This window comes from Nycticebus coucang, chromosome 18 (genome assembly GCF_027406575.1).
Source record: "Nycticebus coucang isolate mNycCou1 chromosome 18, mNycCou1.pri, whole genome shotgun sequence".
NCBI lineage: Eukaryota > Metazoa > Chordata > Mammalia > Primates > Lorisidae > Nycticebus > Nycticebus coucang.
In genome coordinates, this window is record NC_069797.1 from 59,076,597 (window position 1) to 59,093,602 (window position 17,006).

The window sequence follows — 17,006 nt, forward strand, 5'->3', positions numbered from 1 at the left end:
ACCCAGGACCCCCCTCCATGACAGCAAAGAGAACATGAGAACTAACAGGAGAAGCAGGGGCTTTTATTAAGGTCTGGCAGATGTGGAGGTGGATATGGAACCTCAGGCTTGAGCCTAGGCAAAGGCAGAAGGGGCTAGGGCCCCTTGGAGCAGGAACTCATCCCTCCCTGCCTGCACCCAGCACCCACTGCCCAGGGTCCTCCTTCACCCTCTCTCTGCCTCTGTGAACAGAGCACCAAGAACTGATGATCGAGGCCCCCCAGGGTGGAGTTTGGAGTCCAGCCTTCGGTGTCCCCACAGTGGGAGACCTGGGGAGCTCAATGAGCCCCCTTACCTCCCAGCCAGAATAAAATTGGGAAGCTCCTTCTCCTGGAACAGAATAAACTCTTGTTCTCTGGTTCGGAAATAGGAGTGAGGGGTTAGGCCTCTTAAGCAGGACCTAGGAAGAGGCTGAGCTGGACTTCCCAGAGGGGAAACTGCAGGGGGGTTTCTGAGACTCCACCTTTAGACTGGCCCTTTCTCCACTTCTCCTTCCCAGTGACTCTGCTGAGCTCTGGGTCAGGATGACTGACGGGACAGCGGGGATCTGCCCCAGAGACATCTGTGGGTTTAGGAGTGAAGGTTTCCCCACCACAAAATTCATCTGTGTGTACATAGGGCAGCACCCACCCACAGTAGGGGAAGCAGCCACTGGGGACTAGTAAGAGTAGCCACCCTTGGGGCCAAAGGGCTGGGCAGGGCCAGCCAGCTCTGGGAGGTAGGCGGGGCTCTCGTCCAAGTGGGACAAAGGGACTGTGTCCTCCTCACTGACTGGCCGGTCAAACTCGGCCTTGAGAGCTGGACGCTGATTGTCTGGGAAGGCCAGAGAGAAGAGGGCCTCGGGCTCGCACACAAACTTGTACACATAACGCTCACCAGCCACCTACAGGAAGGGAGAGAGGCTGTGTCAGCCCAGGAGTGAGAGATGCAGCCCTTCTGCTGGTCCAGGCAGACTTGTTCACTTCTCATCCCTATCTCTCCATGCTTCAGGCCTTTCAGTTACTGTTTAGCACTTTTTGGGGAGAGGAAAACCTTGGGATTGTCCACAATTTCTTGTCTTGCTGACTGGCTCATTATCTGTTCCTACAAACTTACTGAGAAATGCTCTCCTGGCCCTCTCCTGCATTATCCCACAGCTACTGTCCCCCACCTCCTTGTCCCTGGACCCTCAATCCCTGACCTTCTGCATGATTCCTTTCTCATAATAGTATCGAAGTGAGCGGCTCAGCTTGTCATAATTCATGGCAGGCCGGTTCTTCTGGATGCCCCAGAGCCTGGCAACCTGGGGACAAAACAGTTTTAAGGTGGAGATGCTACCACAGCAGAGGAAAGGTAGGGGGCAGGCTAGAAAGAACACTTGAGATCCTTGGTGTAAAGTGCTTAATCTTATCGTGAAATTAAGTAAAATTAAAAAACAAAGTTCTAAGCCCTGCAATTAAGCACTGGCTCATAGACTCAGGCTGGGCAAAATGCAGGTTAGGTAAAACCAGGATGACAGCAGAGGCACATGCCACCATCTCATTGACAGGGCCTAAACCTGATGGTGAGGAGGGGTAGGGACATCTGAGAGGCCCACCTCCTCAGGCTCAATTAGCTTGAACTCCATCCCCCTGCCTGTCCAGGCAATGAAATGGGCATTTGTTGGGTCATCTAACAGTGCCACCAGAAATTGCCACAGCTGCAAGGCACCCCGGCGCTGGTAGGGCGGCCCCTCTCGGAATGTGCCAATCCCTTCCTGCTTGATGTCTCCTGAGAAATAGGAAATAGGAGGTATAAGGGTTATGTCCTCGGGTCTCTCAAGCAACCTCCTCCCCTCTCCCCAGAGGTTTCTCCAAGGGGGTCTCTCCTGGTCCTTCCCCATGTGTCCCACCCTCTGGAAACAAAATGAAATGTAATGTGATTCCTGCAAGGATATAGTTAGAGGGTGTGGATAAGACCCTCTAACCTCCCATGAACAGTTACTTCTCTGACCTTCAAATTTCTCAGGGACAACGCAGACGTCATCTGGGAATGGTCGCAGAGGTTTCTCATAGCCATAGCCTTGTGGAGGAAGTTGGGGTTGCTCAGATCTGGGGGGTTGCTGATATGAGACCCCAGAGTCCAAAGGGACTCCTGGCCAGGGAAGCCCTCCCTCATGGCAAAGCTCCCTCCCCCAACCTGAAGGGCCAGGCAGGGGCAGGAGGGGGCTGGCTTACCCATGGCCCCATCACCTGGAGAGGGCCCGGAGAAGCCCTTTGTGTGGAGGTACATCGATGCACATCCAGCGACATCTGTGGGGGGAAGAAAGGGTGGTGTTATAGGTGGCTGGTGTGAAGCTGGGGGGTGGGGAAGGAGGAAGCCCCTACACACATTCACGAAGTTCTTCCTGACAGCCTGCTTTCCGGCCACTGTTCTTTTCCTAGGTGCCTGCCCACCACCAAATCCCCAGGGAAGTTCTCCCAGAGGGAGTTGAGGCTTGAGCCCTCAGCTTGATTGAGGGCTGGGGCAGAGGGCATGGCTGGCGGCAGCTGGGGCTGGGCAAGCTGTTCCACAAGGCCCAAGATTCCAGGGAGCAGCTGTTTCCTGTGAGTTCAGGGGGAGGAGTGAGATGAACCTCCGGGGAAAGGGTTTGGTGTCTACACCTAAAACTCCCTTGGAATAGGCAAACGTCCGGTCAGCAGGTCAGGTTCCCAGCCCAGTGTGTATGTGTGTGTAAGTGTGTAAAAGCAAGCCAGAGCCAGAGCGTGTGCCTACACGCTGCATGGGGAAACAAACACTGGGCATTAGACTATGTTTGTTCAGATCTAACAGCAGAGCACATTCCACTTCATTTTCATTCCATTCCATAGGATAGAAACCTCCCCACTTCACCTCCGGAGGCGGCTGTGTAAAGCCACTGGTTCAAGTTCCAACCCCTTTCCCCCCCTCCACTCCCACCTATGAATGAGGAGATGGTGAAACCTGACACCTCCAGGAGGAGGCGGGAGGGTGGGCTCATTCATGCTTCCATTTTGTGAATGGAATTCCTGACTCCATTCAAGAAGCTGAGGGGGAGGGGCAGGAGTTCAAGGGCATGAAACATGATCCCCTCCGGTCTACAGCCTTTGAAGGTCAGTGGCAAGAATGCCTCCCCCTCCTCTATTTCACTGCCAAGTCTGGCTCAGGCTTCTGCCTTCAGTCTGAGGACACCAGCACCCATCCGGTTCTCACTGGGGCAGGGTTTGTGGTTCATCCTCCTGCCCTGAAAAAGTGTGGGCACTGGGAAAGAGAAATTCTGAAGTTCTGGGACGGCGCCTGTGGCTCAAGGAATAGGGCACTGGCCCCATATACCGGAGGTGGCAGGTTCAAACCTGGCCCCAGCCAAAAACTGCAATAAATAAATAAATAAATTCTGAAGTTCTAGCCAGCTCTGAGCCTACTCTAATCTCTGAATTTATCTTTCTAATGCAACCTTGCACATACACTTAGCACTCAGATTTGGGCATAGTAACAATGTGACAGAGCCAGGAGGAAAGAAGAGAAGGCAGGGTTTTCTGGGTACTTCCTGAGAATGGCCCTCCCTCGGCAATTGGGGCTTGGAACTGTAACTATTTATGAACATGGCTAGGTGTATTTCAGCTCCAGTTAGCAGCCGGGTGGAGCTAAAATTTAAAGCAGGCTCGGTGCACATAGCACAGTAGTTATGATGCCAGCCACAGACACCGAGGCAGGCGGGTTCAAAACTGGCCTGGGCCAGCTAAACAATGACACCTGCAATAAGAAAACAGCTGGGCGTTGTGGCCGGCGCCTGTAGTCCCAGCTATTTGGGAGGCTGAGGCAAGATAATCGCTTAAGCCCAAGAGTTTGAGGTTGCTGGGAGCTGTGACGCCATGGCACTGTACCGAGGGCCACATAGTGAGCGAGACTCTTGTCTCAAAAAAAATATATATGTAAAACAAAATAAAATTTAAAGCAGTCCCTACTTCTGGTACCCAGATTTTGACAGGGTAGTGAGTCACCCAGCCACTGGGAGGCTCAAACAGAAGTGGAAATCACATGTTAACCCTGAATTCCTACTGGGAACTAGTAGGTGTGATAGGCCTGGCTAGTTTCAAGTTCATTTTTCTCTTCATTGAAATCCTTTTGTATTTCTTAACTTCAGTGGGGACAGGGACCAAGGGCATTTTCTATTCATCTTTGTATCCTCAACGCCACATGCTCATTCCTGGCACAGTAGTTTGGTCTTAGTAGGTAATTAAATCTCAGACACCTGTTAAATAGAAATAAATGCCTTAACTTTCTCATTAAGTCTTAAGTTACCTGAGGGTAAAACCTACATCCCCTCTATCTTTTTATTTAAGTTTGATAACTGAAAAATGACAATGCGTTTAAATTTATGAAAAAAAGTGAGTGAGTGGGTTGGATGTATGAACTGGTAAACAGACGGGAAGGTAAAAAAAAAAAAAAACAACTCGTGGGGAAACACTCTGGGCTTAATAGAACACTTCACTTATCACATGCCACCCCACCTGGCCAGCCCATAAACATGACTTTGTGCCCACCCCCTGCCCAGGAAAGTCTCTTACCTGAGTCGTAGGTGAAGTCCGTCTGCTCCTGTTTGATCACCACCCCCGCCCCTGGGTACCTGTGCCCATTGACCCCAGCCTGACCCATGGCTGGCTGGCCTGCCTGCTCGTACAAGGGGTCGTGGTATTCCTGCTTGAAGCTCTGCTGGGGGTAGGGTGGGCAGGGCTCTGACAGCTGGTGTTGGTAGGGGGCTGGGAGGGGTTCCCGGCCCCCTCCTGTAGAAGATGTGAAGGAGTGGCAAATGTCCAGGGGCTGCTGGAAAACGGAGCTGGATGTGATTGGATGGAGAAGAGAAGAAAATCTGAAATTAACCCCTCCACAAGCTTGTCCCTCTCAGGCCAGTACAGTGGGCCTTGGAGATAGGGGGTCAGGGGGCTGGGCATTGAGTATCCCTTCCTCCCCCACCCCACACCCCAGGTCTCTATGGAGAATACTCAGGGTTTGAGGAAAAACTGGTGAGCCTGTGGCTCTTACCTATGTCTCCAGACTTCTTACCTATGTTCCCCGAGGTACCCATGGCCAGGGTGGGGCTGGGAGGTGCTGGAGGATCTCAGGAAACTCCGTTGTTCTGCCCGGGGAAAGGGCTGCAGGGGTGACTGTCCAGGGGCACTGGGGGCGGGGGACTTGATGGCGATTTGTCTGGGGGGGTCATAGGCACTAGAATTGAGAGGGACGCGAGTGAGGGTGCAGAGAAGTTGGGTGAGCACCTCTGATCCCTTCACCCCCAGGGATTTGGGAGAAGGAAGGATAGAGGCAGCTGAGAAGAGAATGGCAGGAGTCATAGACTCAGCCCCTAATGAATTCTTCTTCTCCTTCCTTCAATTCTGCCACTGAGCCTCTTCTTGAGAATGCCTTTTCCTAGCTCAGCTTAACTGATTTGAGCGGGATGGTAGGCCTCCTGCTGGAAACAGACTTGGCCTTAATACACACCCCTAAGGCCCTCTGCTGTGTTTTCCATCCTATCTTCTTAGAGGAAATTCTTAGCTGCATTGCTCCCTTATAGGAGCCAGGAAATCCTCTCTGTTGTCTAACTTCCATCTCAACTGCCACTTCTGCTCAAGGACACCTCCCGACAGCCTTACCCTACCCTCCACCAGGCCCTGCTGGGGCTCACCTGGAGTAAAGGCACTGCTCGCCATGGTGGTAGGGAAGTGGCGGCCTCCTGCTGCAGGACAGGGCCGGGTCAGTGCAGGGACTCTGGGGCTCCTTCTTGATCCTGGTGGTGGGGCTATGGAAAGCTACTGCAGGGGGGCAAAGCAAGGCCAGAGCCTGTCACAGAAGAGGCAGGCAGGGTGTCTGACACCTGCTCTTTGAGGCAGGGCTGGGTAGCTGAACAGCCTCCTCCCCTTTCTGGGTGTCAGTTTTCTGGAATCTGTAGTTAGATGCTTTTATGAACATTTTGGCTATTTACATTATGTCTAGTTCTATACTTAAGGCTAATATCCAGTATGAACCAAGGAAACTATCTCAAGTTCAACATTTAATGCAACCACAAATTCCGGGTAACACCTTCAAAGGAGTGAGCACCTCCAAATGAGGGCTGGTGCCTTTCCTGAGTGCCCTGGAAAATTCCAAAGCAGAGAAATGTTATTTTATTTGGGGGATATAAAAAATCTTTTTCTGGTTAAAGTTGGATATCAGCCCACTTAAATGTCAGCTGAATATTCACATCCTTCCAGTTATCTGTGAAGAACATTGGCCTTTCCTATGGCCTCTGCTGGGTTCTCAAACTCCAGCCACCAGGCTGAGCAGCAAAGTCGTTTCCAAGCTGGAGCGAGTCAGAGTCAGTCTCACTGCAGTCCAAACACCCTGTTTGGAATTCACTGTTCTCTGCTGTTTTCAATTCCTTGTGCCCTGTATAATTTCACTGAAGACAGTTGAGAGCAAAGTATCTGACATTACAGTAGGGTTTCCCAACAGTGACACTATCAGTATATGGGCCAGGTAATTTTTAGATTGTGAGGGGCTGTCTGAGCATCATAGGATGTTTTTGCCATCTCTGGCCTCTGCCCAGATGTCAGTAACACCCTGCCTTCAGTTGTGACAACCAAAAATGTCTACAGACATCATCAAATGTCTCCTAGGGAGGCAAAATTGCCATCAGTTACAAGAAAATAACTTACAACATTAGAACTCGACCTGAGGAGTTGGCCCAAGCCCTTCACTTCAGAGATAAGGAAATGGTGACCTCTCTGAGGTCACACAGCTAGGATGGGGCAAGCCCCAGATATGAGCCAAGATCTTCATCTCCCAGTTACTACCCTAGTCTTTGAGACCAAACCCAAGGAAGGATAGGGAGACCTGACCTTCACGCTTTTCTCTAGGGGAGAATATGCCGAGCTCCTTGGGTTCCCTATCTTCCAGGCTGGCTTCCTGCCTTCCCTGCCCCATTCCCTCCCTGCCAGGGCTCTCTACTCACAGTTTTCTGAATGGAAATCAGGAACGAACTGCTCATCACTGTCTGGTACCTGAGCTGCAGAGAGAGGTTAGAGGTGAGTCTGGGTTGGGGCCCTGGCTGGTAGCCACTGGGAGGCGCCTTTTCTGCAGCCCTGCAGATTAGCACCAGCCTAGAAAGGGAACAGAGCCCTCTTTAGACCAAGGGCAGCTCCACCCAGGTCCTAGTGCCCTCCAACTCTTAGCTCCATTAGCCCTCAGAACCTGTCTGAGCAGATTCCAGTCTTTTCTTTCTTTCTTTTTTTTTTTGAGACAGTCTTACTTTGTCACCCTCAGTAGAGTACTCTAGCGTCATAGCTCACAGCAACCTCAAACTCTTGGGCTCAAGTGATTCTCTTGCCTCAGCCTCCCAAGTAGCTGGGACTACAGGTATCTGCCACAACACCTGGCTATTTTTAGACAGATGGAGTCTCCCAGCTGCTCAGGCTGACCTCTGAACTTCTGAGCTCAGGCAGTCCACCCGCCTTGGCCTCCCAGAGTGCTAGGGTTACAAGCAGGAGCCATGCTTTGTCTTTTATTTCCTCCATTTTTCAGAAGGGAAAACAGCCCCGCCCCTCAGAGTTTACAAAGCTCCCTGGAGCTCACAGCAGTCACCTCTGGGCTAGAACTAGGTTCTGTGCATTTAATATCAGGAGTGCTAGCCAAGGTGCATTTTTAACACCATCCCAGGTGATTTTGATATGTACAAGAGTTCTAGAGCCTGGGAACAGGGATGGAATGAAAGAAAGAGGGAGATTGAAGGGAGGTGAAAAAGGATAATAATGGGAGAGCAAAAGGCCAGGGCTGGGGACCTTTGCAGAAGGCACTTTGTACACTGGCCAGGTAGACAAGTGTCTCAGCCCTTTGATGTGGAGCTAGGAAGGAAAAGATTCCTAAGGAAGTAAGAACAGCAGTTCATCCATGGCCTCCAAGCTGGATATGAGACTCTGATTTCTAGTTCCTCTCCTGGCCTCCCCAGAGTTGGGCTTCCCAAGTGAGTGCACAGCTAAGTAAGTACCTGCTTGATCCCAGAGACTTTGCCCACTTTTGCCCTTTCTTGAGAATAAACAGATCACAGCAGAAAGGGCAAGGGTAGACACCAAGAATAACTTCCTGATAGTCTAAGAAAAGAGTGGTTTTAAGGTGATACAAAGGAACTTGCCCAAACACTGGCAACTGAAGACTGTTCTCAAATTAGAAAATGGAGAAACAGATGAATAAAATGCTTAGGGAGGCTCGGCGCCTGTAGCTCAGTGGTTAGGGTTCCTGCCACATACACCAAGGCAGACAGGTTTGAACCCAGCCTGGGCCTGCTAAACAACAATGACAACTGCAACAACAACAACAACAAAAATAGCTGGGCATTGTGGCAGGTGCCTATAGTCCCAGCTACTTTGGAGGCTGAGGCAAGAGAATTGCTTAAGCCCAAGAGTTTGAGGTTGCTGTGACCTATGACACCATTGCATTCTACTGAGGGCGACATAGTGAGACTGTCTCAAAAAAAAGCCTAGAGAGTTCAGAATGGCTGGTGAGAGGTATGAGATGGCTGGAAGCACCTCCATAGCCCTGGCCTATACACACACACACACACACACACACACACACACACCTTTTCCGCTTCCCCCAGGCCAAGGCTCCACGGGTTCTTACTCGAATTTCAGCCACAGCCTCCTATCGCAACTACCTACTTCCGCTCTCACCTTCTATAGCCTGTTGCTCTTCATATAGCTGTCAGTGATCTTTTTACAACAGAAATCAAATCACTTCTCTCTCTTGCTTAAAGCATGAAATCCAGGGCGGCGCCTGTGGCTCAAGGAGTAGGGCGCCGGTCCATATGCCAGAGGTGGCGGGTTCAAACCCAGCCCTGGCCAAAAAAATAGCATGAAATCCAAACTCTTGCTCTTGGCCTCTAAGGCCCCCGTGTTTTTGCTCACCTCTCTGATCTGCCTCTCCTTGCCTGTCCTTTCTATCCCCAAACCTGCTGAGCTCCTTCCCTCTTCCCCAGATCCTTGCGTGAAATTTCTGTCTGGCTATATTGGTCTTAGCTCACTTTGCATCTCTTCAGATGCCTTCCCTGATTACCCACACCAAAGTGGCCCCTCCTGGCTCTCTACTGCATCTCTTATTTTTCCTTGAACCTATATTTTTTGGGCTTGAGTGTGGGGGAGGGTTGGAGACAATCTTACTCTGTCACGCTGGCTAGAGTGCTGTGGTGTCACGTTAAATCACTGCAGCCTCAAATTCCCGGGCTCAAGTGATCCTTCTACCTCAGCCTCCCAAGTAGCTGGGACTACAGGCGCCTGCTACAACACTGCCTAATTTTTTCTCTATTTTTTTGAAGAGATGGGGGTCTCACTCTTGGTCAGACTGGTTTCAAACTCTTGACCTCAGGTGATCCTCCTGCCTCAGCCTCCCAGGATGGTAGGATTATAAGCATGAGCCACTGCACCCTGCCTGAGCTTATTAATTTTTATTTGTGTTTATTGTCATCTTCTCCATTAGAACATTAAGCTCTGTGAGGCCAAGAGCTTTATCTGCCTTGTTCATCTGCTTCCCCAGCATCCAGAGCAGGGTTTGGCTCAGAGTAGACACTTCAGGCATTATTTGTTGACTATGTGAATAAACACAATGACCCTTTGTCCTCAAGCAGGGGGAGCCAATAACCTAACCAGCCTAGCTTTCCTCCGCCCCTCCACTCACACACACACAAGGTAACACTAGAAGCAGGTCCTCTCTGGGAAAGCACGTCTTACAAGGGATATTTTAGGTTGTGATAAGTTGTTTGGCCGGAAGATTCTTCACTGACTTGCTTTAAATATCAGAGGTGCCGAATGCTTTTAAATATAGGTTTATAATTAGTTGGTTTCTTGACAGATGGGGAGAGAGAATTTACAAATCAGTAGCCACTGGCAGCTAATGGAGAACTTATGACAAGTTAACAGAATACAAGTCTAAAATGATCAAATCAAATAATTCCAGGGGACAAGAAATCCCCTGGCTAAAACAAACACACACATCTGGCACACATCTTCTTAAGAGCCTACCACAAAATCAGCCTTTTCAAAACTGGTCTGATTCAAGGATCACCCAGACATCGCTAAAAAAAGATCTCGTCTCCTGCCTTCTTTGGAATGAAGACTACCATTCCAAAGGCCCAAGGTAGGGCCTGGGCATCTACGTTTTTAACAAGTATGCCTGGTAGTCCTTAAGAACAGGCATTTTGAGCCCAGTGCAGTGGCTCATGCCTGTAATCCTAGCACTCTAGGAGGCCAAGTTGGGAGGATTGCTTGAGCTTAGGAGTTTGGGACCAGCCTGACCAAAAGTGAGAACCTGTCTCTACTAAAAATAGAAAAATTAGCTGGTTGTGGTGGCACTTGCCTGCAGTCAGTCCCAGCTACTTAGGAGGCTGAGGCAAGAGAATCGCTTGAGCCCAAGAGGATTGCTTGAGGTTGCTGTAAGCTAGGCTGGCGCCAGGGAACTCTACCCAGGGTGACAGAGTGAGACTCTTATCTCAAAAAAAAAAAAAAAAAAAAGCATTTTGGGCATTTGGGGGAAGCACTAGATAAAGAGAAGGAGAGAAAATCCACCCAGCTAGCTACGCAGAGGTGTAAGGCCCAAGCTCTTCATCCCTGCTGGGCCCTCCAGCCTATTCACAGGTAATACCCCCAAAGGTGGCTGGAAGGTGTGTGATGGGAGGAGTGTGGGTAACATTTCCCTTCCTACTACCTAGGCAAGGAGGGTCCCCAGAGCATGGGAGGTGTAGACCTGGGGCGGGGGTGAGGTGGGGGTGGCTGACGCATCTGGGCCCCCTCCTGGGGCCTCATTAACTGCCAGTTTCCATTGAGGTAATGGGCTGGGGGCAACTCCTGCTGCCGTCACTGGCGTCAGTGGCATCACTGGCACTGGAGAGCAGGGAGACCTAAGAGTGACCTTGCCTTTACTCCTGGCACAGGCCTGAAGGTTTGACCAGAATGTTCCTGCCCAGCAGTCCCAGAGGAGGCCTCCCCAGCACACAGATCACACCCCAAAAGAGGTGGTGCCATCTTCTATTCCAGAGCCAAGAAAAATCAGTCCCTGCTCAAACCCCTCCGAAACACTGGCCTTCTCCCAAAGGGGTAGGCCAGGGCCCTCGGTCACCCAGAGATTGTCAACAAGGATAGAAATAGGAACACGGAATCTGGAGTTCCTGGAGAGCATGAGAAGTTTTAATTACCATGTTTGGTCTTGAGTGTACACCACTCTCTTTATTTATTTGTTGACTTGGCTGAGTTTTGGCTGGCAAGCCAGTGTGCCAGGATTTGTCCCCAGCTCCATCCTGGCACTAACTTGGAGTTTATCTGCCTGGGATACAGCAAATGATTAAGGAAGGAGTGGGAAAAGTACCAAGCCAGCAAAATGCTCAGAGACAGAGAAGTTTAGGAACTGTCCCTCTAAAACAGGAGTTAGTAAAAGAAGAGGAGGGGATTGGGGAACTCCCGAGCTGAGATCCAGAAGAACTGGGAGGGTAAAACACAGAAGCAAGGGCCAGGCTTCATGGCTCACACCTGTAATGGTAGCACTCTGGGAGGCCAAGGCAGGAGGCTCGCTTGAGCTCAGGAGTTTGAGACTACCCTGAGCAAGAGCAAGACCACTCTTAAAAAACTAGCCAGGCTTCGTAGTGGGCTTATGTAGTCCCAGCTACTCAGGAAGCTGAGGCAAGAGGATCACTTGAACCCAGGAGTCTGAGGTTGTTGTGAGCTGGGCTGATGCCGTGGTGCTCCAGCCTGAGTAACAGAGTAAGACTCTGTCTCAAAAATAAAAGAAAAAAAACCCCACAGAAGCAGCGACGCCCACCGTAAGTTAGTCACCCCCCTATGCTATATATGCCCCATCACCTTCTTCCCAGGGTCCAGTGCAAGGTGAAGGGGGTGGAGGCATTCTGGAGCTCTATTGTGTCACCCTTCTCTCACCCTTACCCCGCCCCCACCCTGGTAGCCTCTGTACTGGAAGAAACCAGTTCTGTCTATGGAGGGGACATTTGTCCCCAGGAGCCTTCTAGAAGGGGAAGAGGCAGAAAGATGGAGAAGGAGGCATTGTAGCTAGGAAAGAGTCATCTCTCCTCACAGACATGCCAAAGCATCAGCGTGCATGCACGGAGATTCACACATTTAGGGAGGCACACACCCTAATTCCTTTTACTTCACTCTTTCAGCAACGCTGCAGCACACAGGTGGGTGTAATGCCCCTCCGTGAACACCCTCCCCATAGGGGGTCTCTCTTTAGACCTACAAATATGATGGGGGAAAGCCAAAGGGCAAGGGACCTGGAGCCTTTGGGAGAAGGTTAGGGGGCCATGATTCCTGTGAAAAGGGGAGCACAGACCTATCCCTTTGAGAATCTGATAAAGAGAAGATCATTCTCTTCCTAGAAAAATCCATACACTTCTATGTATGGTGCATCCTCAATAATTTAATTCACAGTATCAGTGGAATCAAGCAAGAACCTTTGCAAACCATCCACAGGGCTCTGGGAAGCCAAACCCCAGCCCCACACAAAGGACATACATGGCCCAGAGTCAATGGTCCTTACTACTAAATAGACCACAAAATCATTGTCTCTGAGGGTTCAGGGCTACTGTCATGCCTGAAAAGGAAGCCTTGACTAGAACCGGCACTTATTTCACCATAGTCAGACACATCTTGGTCTCAGCCTGCCTGAGCCTGGAGAAGCTGGATCCTTTCTCCAACATCTCAATAGATCCCAAGCACTCTGAAATCAGACACACCCTCCTATCCTCACTTCATCCCCCTCTGTCCAGAAAAACCCCAAAGATACAGGAGATGCCCATATAGAGCCCCACTCACATTCACCCGCAACACCCAGACACACAACACTGAAACCGCAACCACAATGGCATCTCTCTACACCCATCCAGGTCCAACCTGGGCATCCTCCAAATGCTGAATCTTCACAGCCCCTCTTACACAAGGACCCACTGCTTCTCTCCACATTGGGGCTTTGGAAGGAACCAAGCTGTGGGAGGGAGATTGGACTCTGGCCCCCATTCCTCCTGATGCAATCCCACCACCCGCAAGTTTACAAAGGAGCCATTCCCTCCCTGCCACCTCAAAGCTCCCTCTGGGCTGCCGGGCTCACTGACCTGGTGGGAAGAGGCAGGAGAGGAGGCTGGGGTGGTGCTGGGATGGTGCAGGGGGACAGGGCCCCGGCAGCTGCATTGGTCTCCGCAGAGGGAATGAGAAGGAGCAAGCAGCCTCAGCATCCCCCCCTCAGGCCTGGCCATCCATCGTCAGCTGGGAACCTGAGCTGCTCCCTCAGAAGGAAGGAGAAGGAACCAAGGAGCTCCCAGCACACCCCCTCCGCCTTGCAATCCCCACCCCCACTTCTCCACCCACTGGATTTAAATGTATAGGGACTCCCAGGACAGCAGCCTATAACACACACACATACACACACTTGTGCACGCACACAATCACACTGACACATGCAGACAGACACACGTACCATCTCTAGACTCATAGCCAAGGGGCGGGGCTTTGAAGATTGAGAGATGAGAACATATCCCCCCCACCACATTTCAAACCCAGGCACAAATGGACCTGCTTCTGCCCAAAAGCCAACCTCTGAGCCCACTCCTAGCTACCCCCACCCCCACAGTGGGGACCTTCAGATGACAGACAAGAAAAGGAGGCTGATGAGCCAGGCAGAAATCAAGGACTGGGGAAGGAGGTCTTTGAAAGACCATGGAAATGGCCACCTCTGCCTCTCTAACCTCGGGGGGGAGGATGGGCACATGGGCAAAGCTTTACATGTAACTCAGAGGTGGGCACTCAGGACTTCAGAGTCGGGGAAGATGCATAAAACACCCATAAAACACCCCGCAGTATCTCCACCTTCCTCCAGCAACCGCAAAGCTATTCAGCCATTAATTCTGCAAACTGTCTCGAGTGGCCTAGCCTATGCTAAATAGTCATTATCAACAAATTATGTATTGTGGGAGATACCATAGTGAGCAAGACAGACCAGACATGCTGTCATTACAAGAATCTAGTTAGAGTTCTTTTCTTCCTACTCTAAATTTCTACAGAAGGTTCCAGAGGAGTTGGATTTGAACTTTAAAAATTATCAAAGAGAGCGGTGCCTGTGGTTCAGCGGCGCCAGCCCCATATATTGAGGGTGGCAGGTTCGAACCCGGCCCCAACCAAACTGCAGCAAAAAATAGCTGGGCATTGTGGAGGGCGCCCGTAGTCCCAGCTACTTGGGAGGCTGAGGCAGAGAATCGCCTAAGCCCAGGAGTTGGAGGTTGCTGTGAGCTGTGAGCCACCGCACTCTACGGAGGGCGACAAAGTAAGACTCTGTCTCAAAAAAAAGAAAAAATTACCAAAGAAAGACATTCAGAGTGAAGGGATGGGGGAAATGCTAGGAAAGAGAAAAGACCCCTAAAAGAGGTTTCTAGTGTTTCAGTTTCTTTGTTTTCAAAGTGTTAAAGGGACCCTAAGATAGGTGTTGTTAATCCTTCCCTCTTGGGACTATCTAAAACACCATTATGTCTTCCACTTGTACCCTACCAGGGACACCCTCAGGTCCCAGCAAAACACATCAATGAATCCAACCAGGAGACCCCCAGAACACATCCAGCCATTGACCCCACTCCTGCCAGCCCTCAGCTAACCCCCCAGCATATAGGTAGGAGGCATGGGGCCTGGGGGCAGAGGTATTCAGGAGGGCTAGTGAAAGAAGTACAGTTGCCGTTACAATTACAATCAAGACTATTTGGGGAGGGAGTCCTGGGCCCTCTGTGCCAAAGGGCTGCAGAAAAGAATTATTTAAACTTTAGTTATTCTTTTGGTTCCCACAGTAAGTTGTCTGGCACAGAGGTTTGGGGAAGAAAAGAAGCCAAGGGGCTAAGTATCAATGTTTTGGCAACTCCTGAAGGTAGGTAACAAATTAATCGCTCCTTCTGTTCATCCTCCAGTCTCTCACCACCCTCCCCTCCAAACACCCCAACACACACCTTGGGCTGGCAGCTCCAGCAAAACAAACTTTGCAAATGAAAATTTCAACCAGGAAAATGGGCCTGGGGCCAAGTTCCATTCAATTAAGCAAATACCCCACACAATGGTCTGATTCATCCCCGGGCCTAGTTAGGCAAGCCTGGCTCAGGACAGAGAAAATAAATATCAATATAAGTGTCCATACTGGGCCATGAGGAGAAGAGAGTGGCAAGGGACAGGAAAGGGAGCCTTGGAAATTCCTTGAGGGTGGGAAGGGAAGCAAGGAAGTGGGCTAGGTGGAAATACTAGGGGCTAAAGACCACCCCCCTCCATAATAGAAAAGGTCACAAAACTACTCACCTTCAGCAAGCCAGGTCTCCTGGAAGTGACTTAGATCCTGGAAGAGATCTGAAGGGTGAATAATGGAATTGGGAGGTGAGGTGGCGGGGATGGTCAGAGAAAGGGAATCCTAGCAAGTCCTAGAGATTCCTCCCTTGGGGGAAGGGGCCAAGAAGGACCGAGTCCCTTAGAAGAAGTATTTTTTGGAAATGGTTGGGGATTCCAGGATGGGTCCTCGGTGTTTGTGTGTGTGTGTGTGTCGCGGTTTCTCTCTCTGGCTCTTTACCTTCGGAGTCGGGGGGCGGCAGGGAGCTCGGGTCCATGAGCTTCCCCTGCGGGACCGTCAGCGCTTCGCGCAAGCTCCCATTTCCGGGCGATTTCTGAGAGGAGGTGGAGAACGACCCCGAGTCACCCAGAGGCGCCTAGTCTGGAGGGCGGGGTTGGGGTCCGGGGGGACTCGGGAGCCGGACAGTCCACGACCCTGTCCCAGAGGGGTCGGGGCTGCGAGGAGGGTAGGAACTGGGTGCAGGGCGTGGGCGGGCGTGGAGGCCGGCGCGGCGCTCACACTGCAGAAGGTGTAGGGCACTTGCTGGTCCAAGTATCCGCCTTTCATCCTCCGCTCCATCCGGCCGCTCCCTCCGGCCACACGGCCGGGGCCCCGCGCGGGGGCCGAGACCTGGGGGATGGGGCGGAGGGGGCTGCGTTCGCACACCATCCCGGCTGTGGGGGCAGGGAAGGGTGGCGGGGAGGGGGCAGTCCGAGGCTTGGGGTCCGACCGCGAAACTTCTCCGACTCACTTGGGCTATGGGGAGGTTTCCGCCTGCTGGGCAGTGCGCCACCACTACTCCCCTCCCGCCAAAGGCCCGAGGAGGTCCCACCTGCTCCTGGGAGCCGGCCTTGCCGTTTCTGCTTTCTGCAGCCCTGCTCAGCCCGGGATCGGTTACATAAGACGTGCGTGTGTGTATGTGTGTGTGTGTGTGTGTGTGTGTGTGTGCGCGCGCGCGCGGCGCACACCATCGCACGCCCACAACTCCCGCGCCCCCTCCAACCTCGAATCACAGCGCCTCCCACCTCCGCCCTGGAATCCGCGGAGGCGGGCAGCGAGAGAGTGTGGTGCGTTGGACGCGAGGCGGGGAAATCACAGATACTTTCCGTCCCTTTCCCTCCGGCAGCCTCACCTGAGGCCCGGACGTCTGTGCTGGAGCGGCGGGGGGTCCAGAGCGTACCCCAGGGCTGACACCAGGGGCCGCCGGGCTAAGCCAGAGCGAGGAGGCCCAGACCCCGCGTCCTCCGCGCTCTGGCTTGTTTTCCGGGCACCGCAGACGGTTGTGAGCCCGGGGGTGCAGTTGATTGGTGCATTTCCTTTGCCTGGGCCTCGGCTTTCTCTCCCCCCACCCTGTTCCCTTTGTTTCATTGACTTTTGTGAATGAAACCCCAGGGCCAGGCACGCCCGCCAATCCGGAGACTTGCCCGGCAGAGATGGGGCGGAGTTTACCAGCAGCGGGAACCAATCAGGATGGAGGGGTTGGCTTTTGGCTTCATTCACCGCCCGGGATCCCATTCATAAAAAAATATTGTCCTCGCTGCCAGAGTTCATTCATAAAGAGCTGAGAGGAAAAAAAGCCGAGCCGAGGACCCTGCGGCTTCTCGGTTGGACTA

General features: G+C 51.9%; 1 protein-coding gene across 5 annotated transcripts; it reads right to left on the reverse strand.

Annotated features, from left to right (window-relative positions):
* Nucleotides 1-47: 47 nt before the first annotated feature.
* On the reverse strand, nt 48-16,737 carry ETV4 (ETS variant transcription factor 4). Of its 5 annotated transcripts, none has more exons than XM_053568352.1 (13): nt 16,526-16,737; nt 15,913-16,023; nt 15,634-15,727; nt 15,369-15,416; nt 7,004-7,057; nt 5,699-5,825; nt 5,080-5,241; nt 4,584-4,852; nt 2,235-2,309; nt 2,011-2,079; nt 1,616-1,788; nt 1,220-1,321; nt 48-922 (listed from the first exon to the last, which is right to left on the reverse strand). In XM_053568352.1, exons 2-13 carry the CDS (start codon nt 15,970-15,972, stop codon nt 698-700), a joined length of 1,458 nt encoding a protein of 485 aa, XP_053424327.1. In that variant the 5' UTR covers nt 15,973-16,023; nt 16,526-16,737; the 3' UTR covers nt 48-697. The 5 variants fall into 5 exon arrangements, with proteins under 5 accessions (XP_053424327.1, XP_053424326.1, XP_053424328.1 ...); XM_053568351.1 differs by lacking the exon at nt 16,526-16,737 and adding an exon at nt 16,226-16,327; XM_053568353.1 differs by lacking the exon at nt 16,526-16,737 and adding an exon at nt 16,145-16,295.
* Nucleotides 16,738-17,006: the final 269 nt, after the last annotated feature.

Excerpts from the sequence above, each read along its gene's own strand:
- ETV4 (XM_053568352.1), bottom strand. The coding sequence starts at position 15,972 with ATGGAGCGGAGGATGAAAGGCGGATACTTGGACCAGCAAGTGCCCTAC. Across the intron at positions 15,417-15,633 it reads GCCGCCCCCCGACTCCGAAG|ATCTCTTCCAGGATCTAAGT; the intron begins GTAAAGAGCCAG and ends TTCACCCTTCAG. Across the intron at positions 5,242-5,698 it reads GAGCAGTGCCTTTACTCCAG|TGCCTATGACCCCCCCAGAC; the intron begins GTGAGCCCCAGC and ends TCTCAATTCTAG.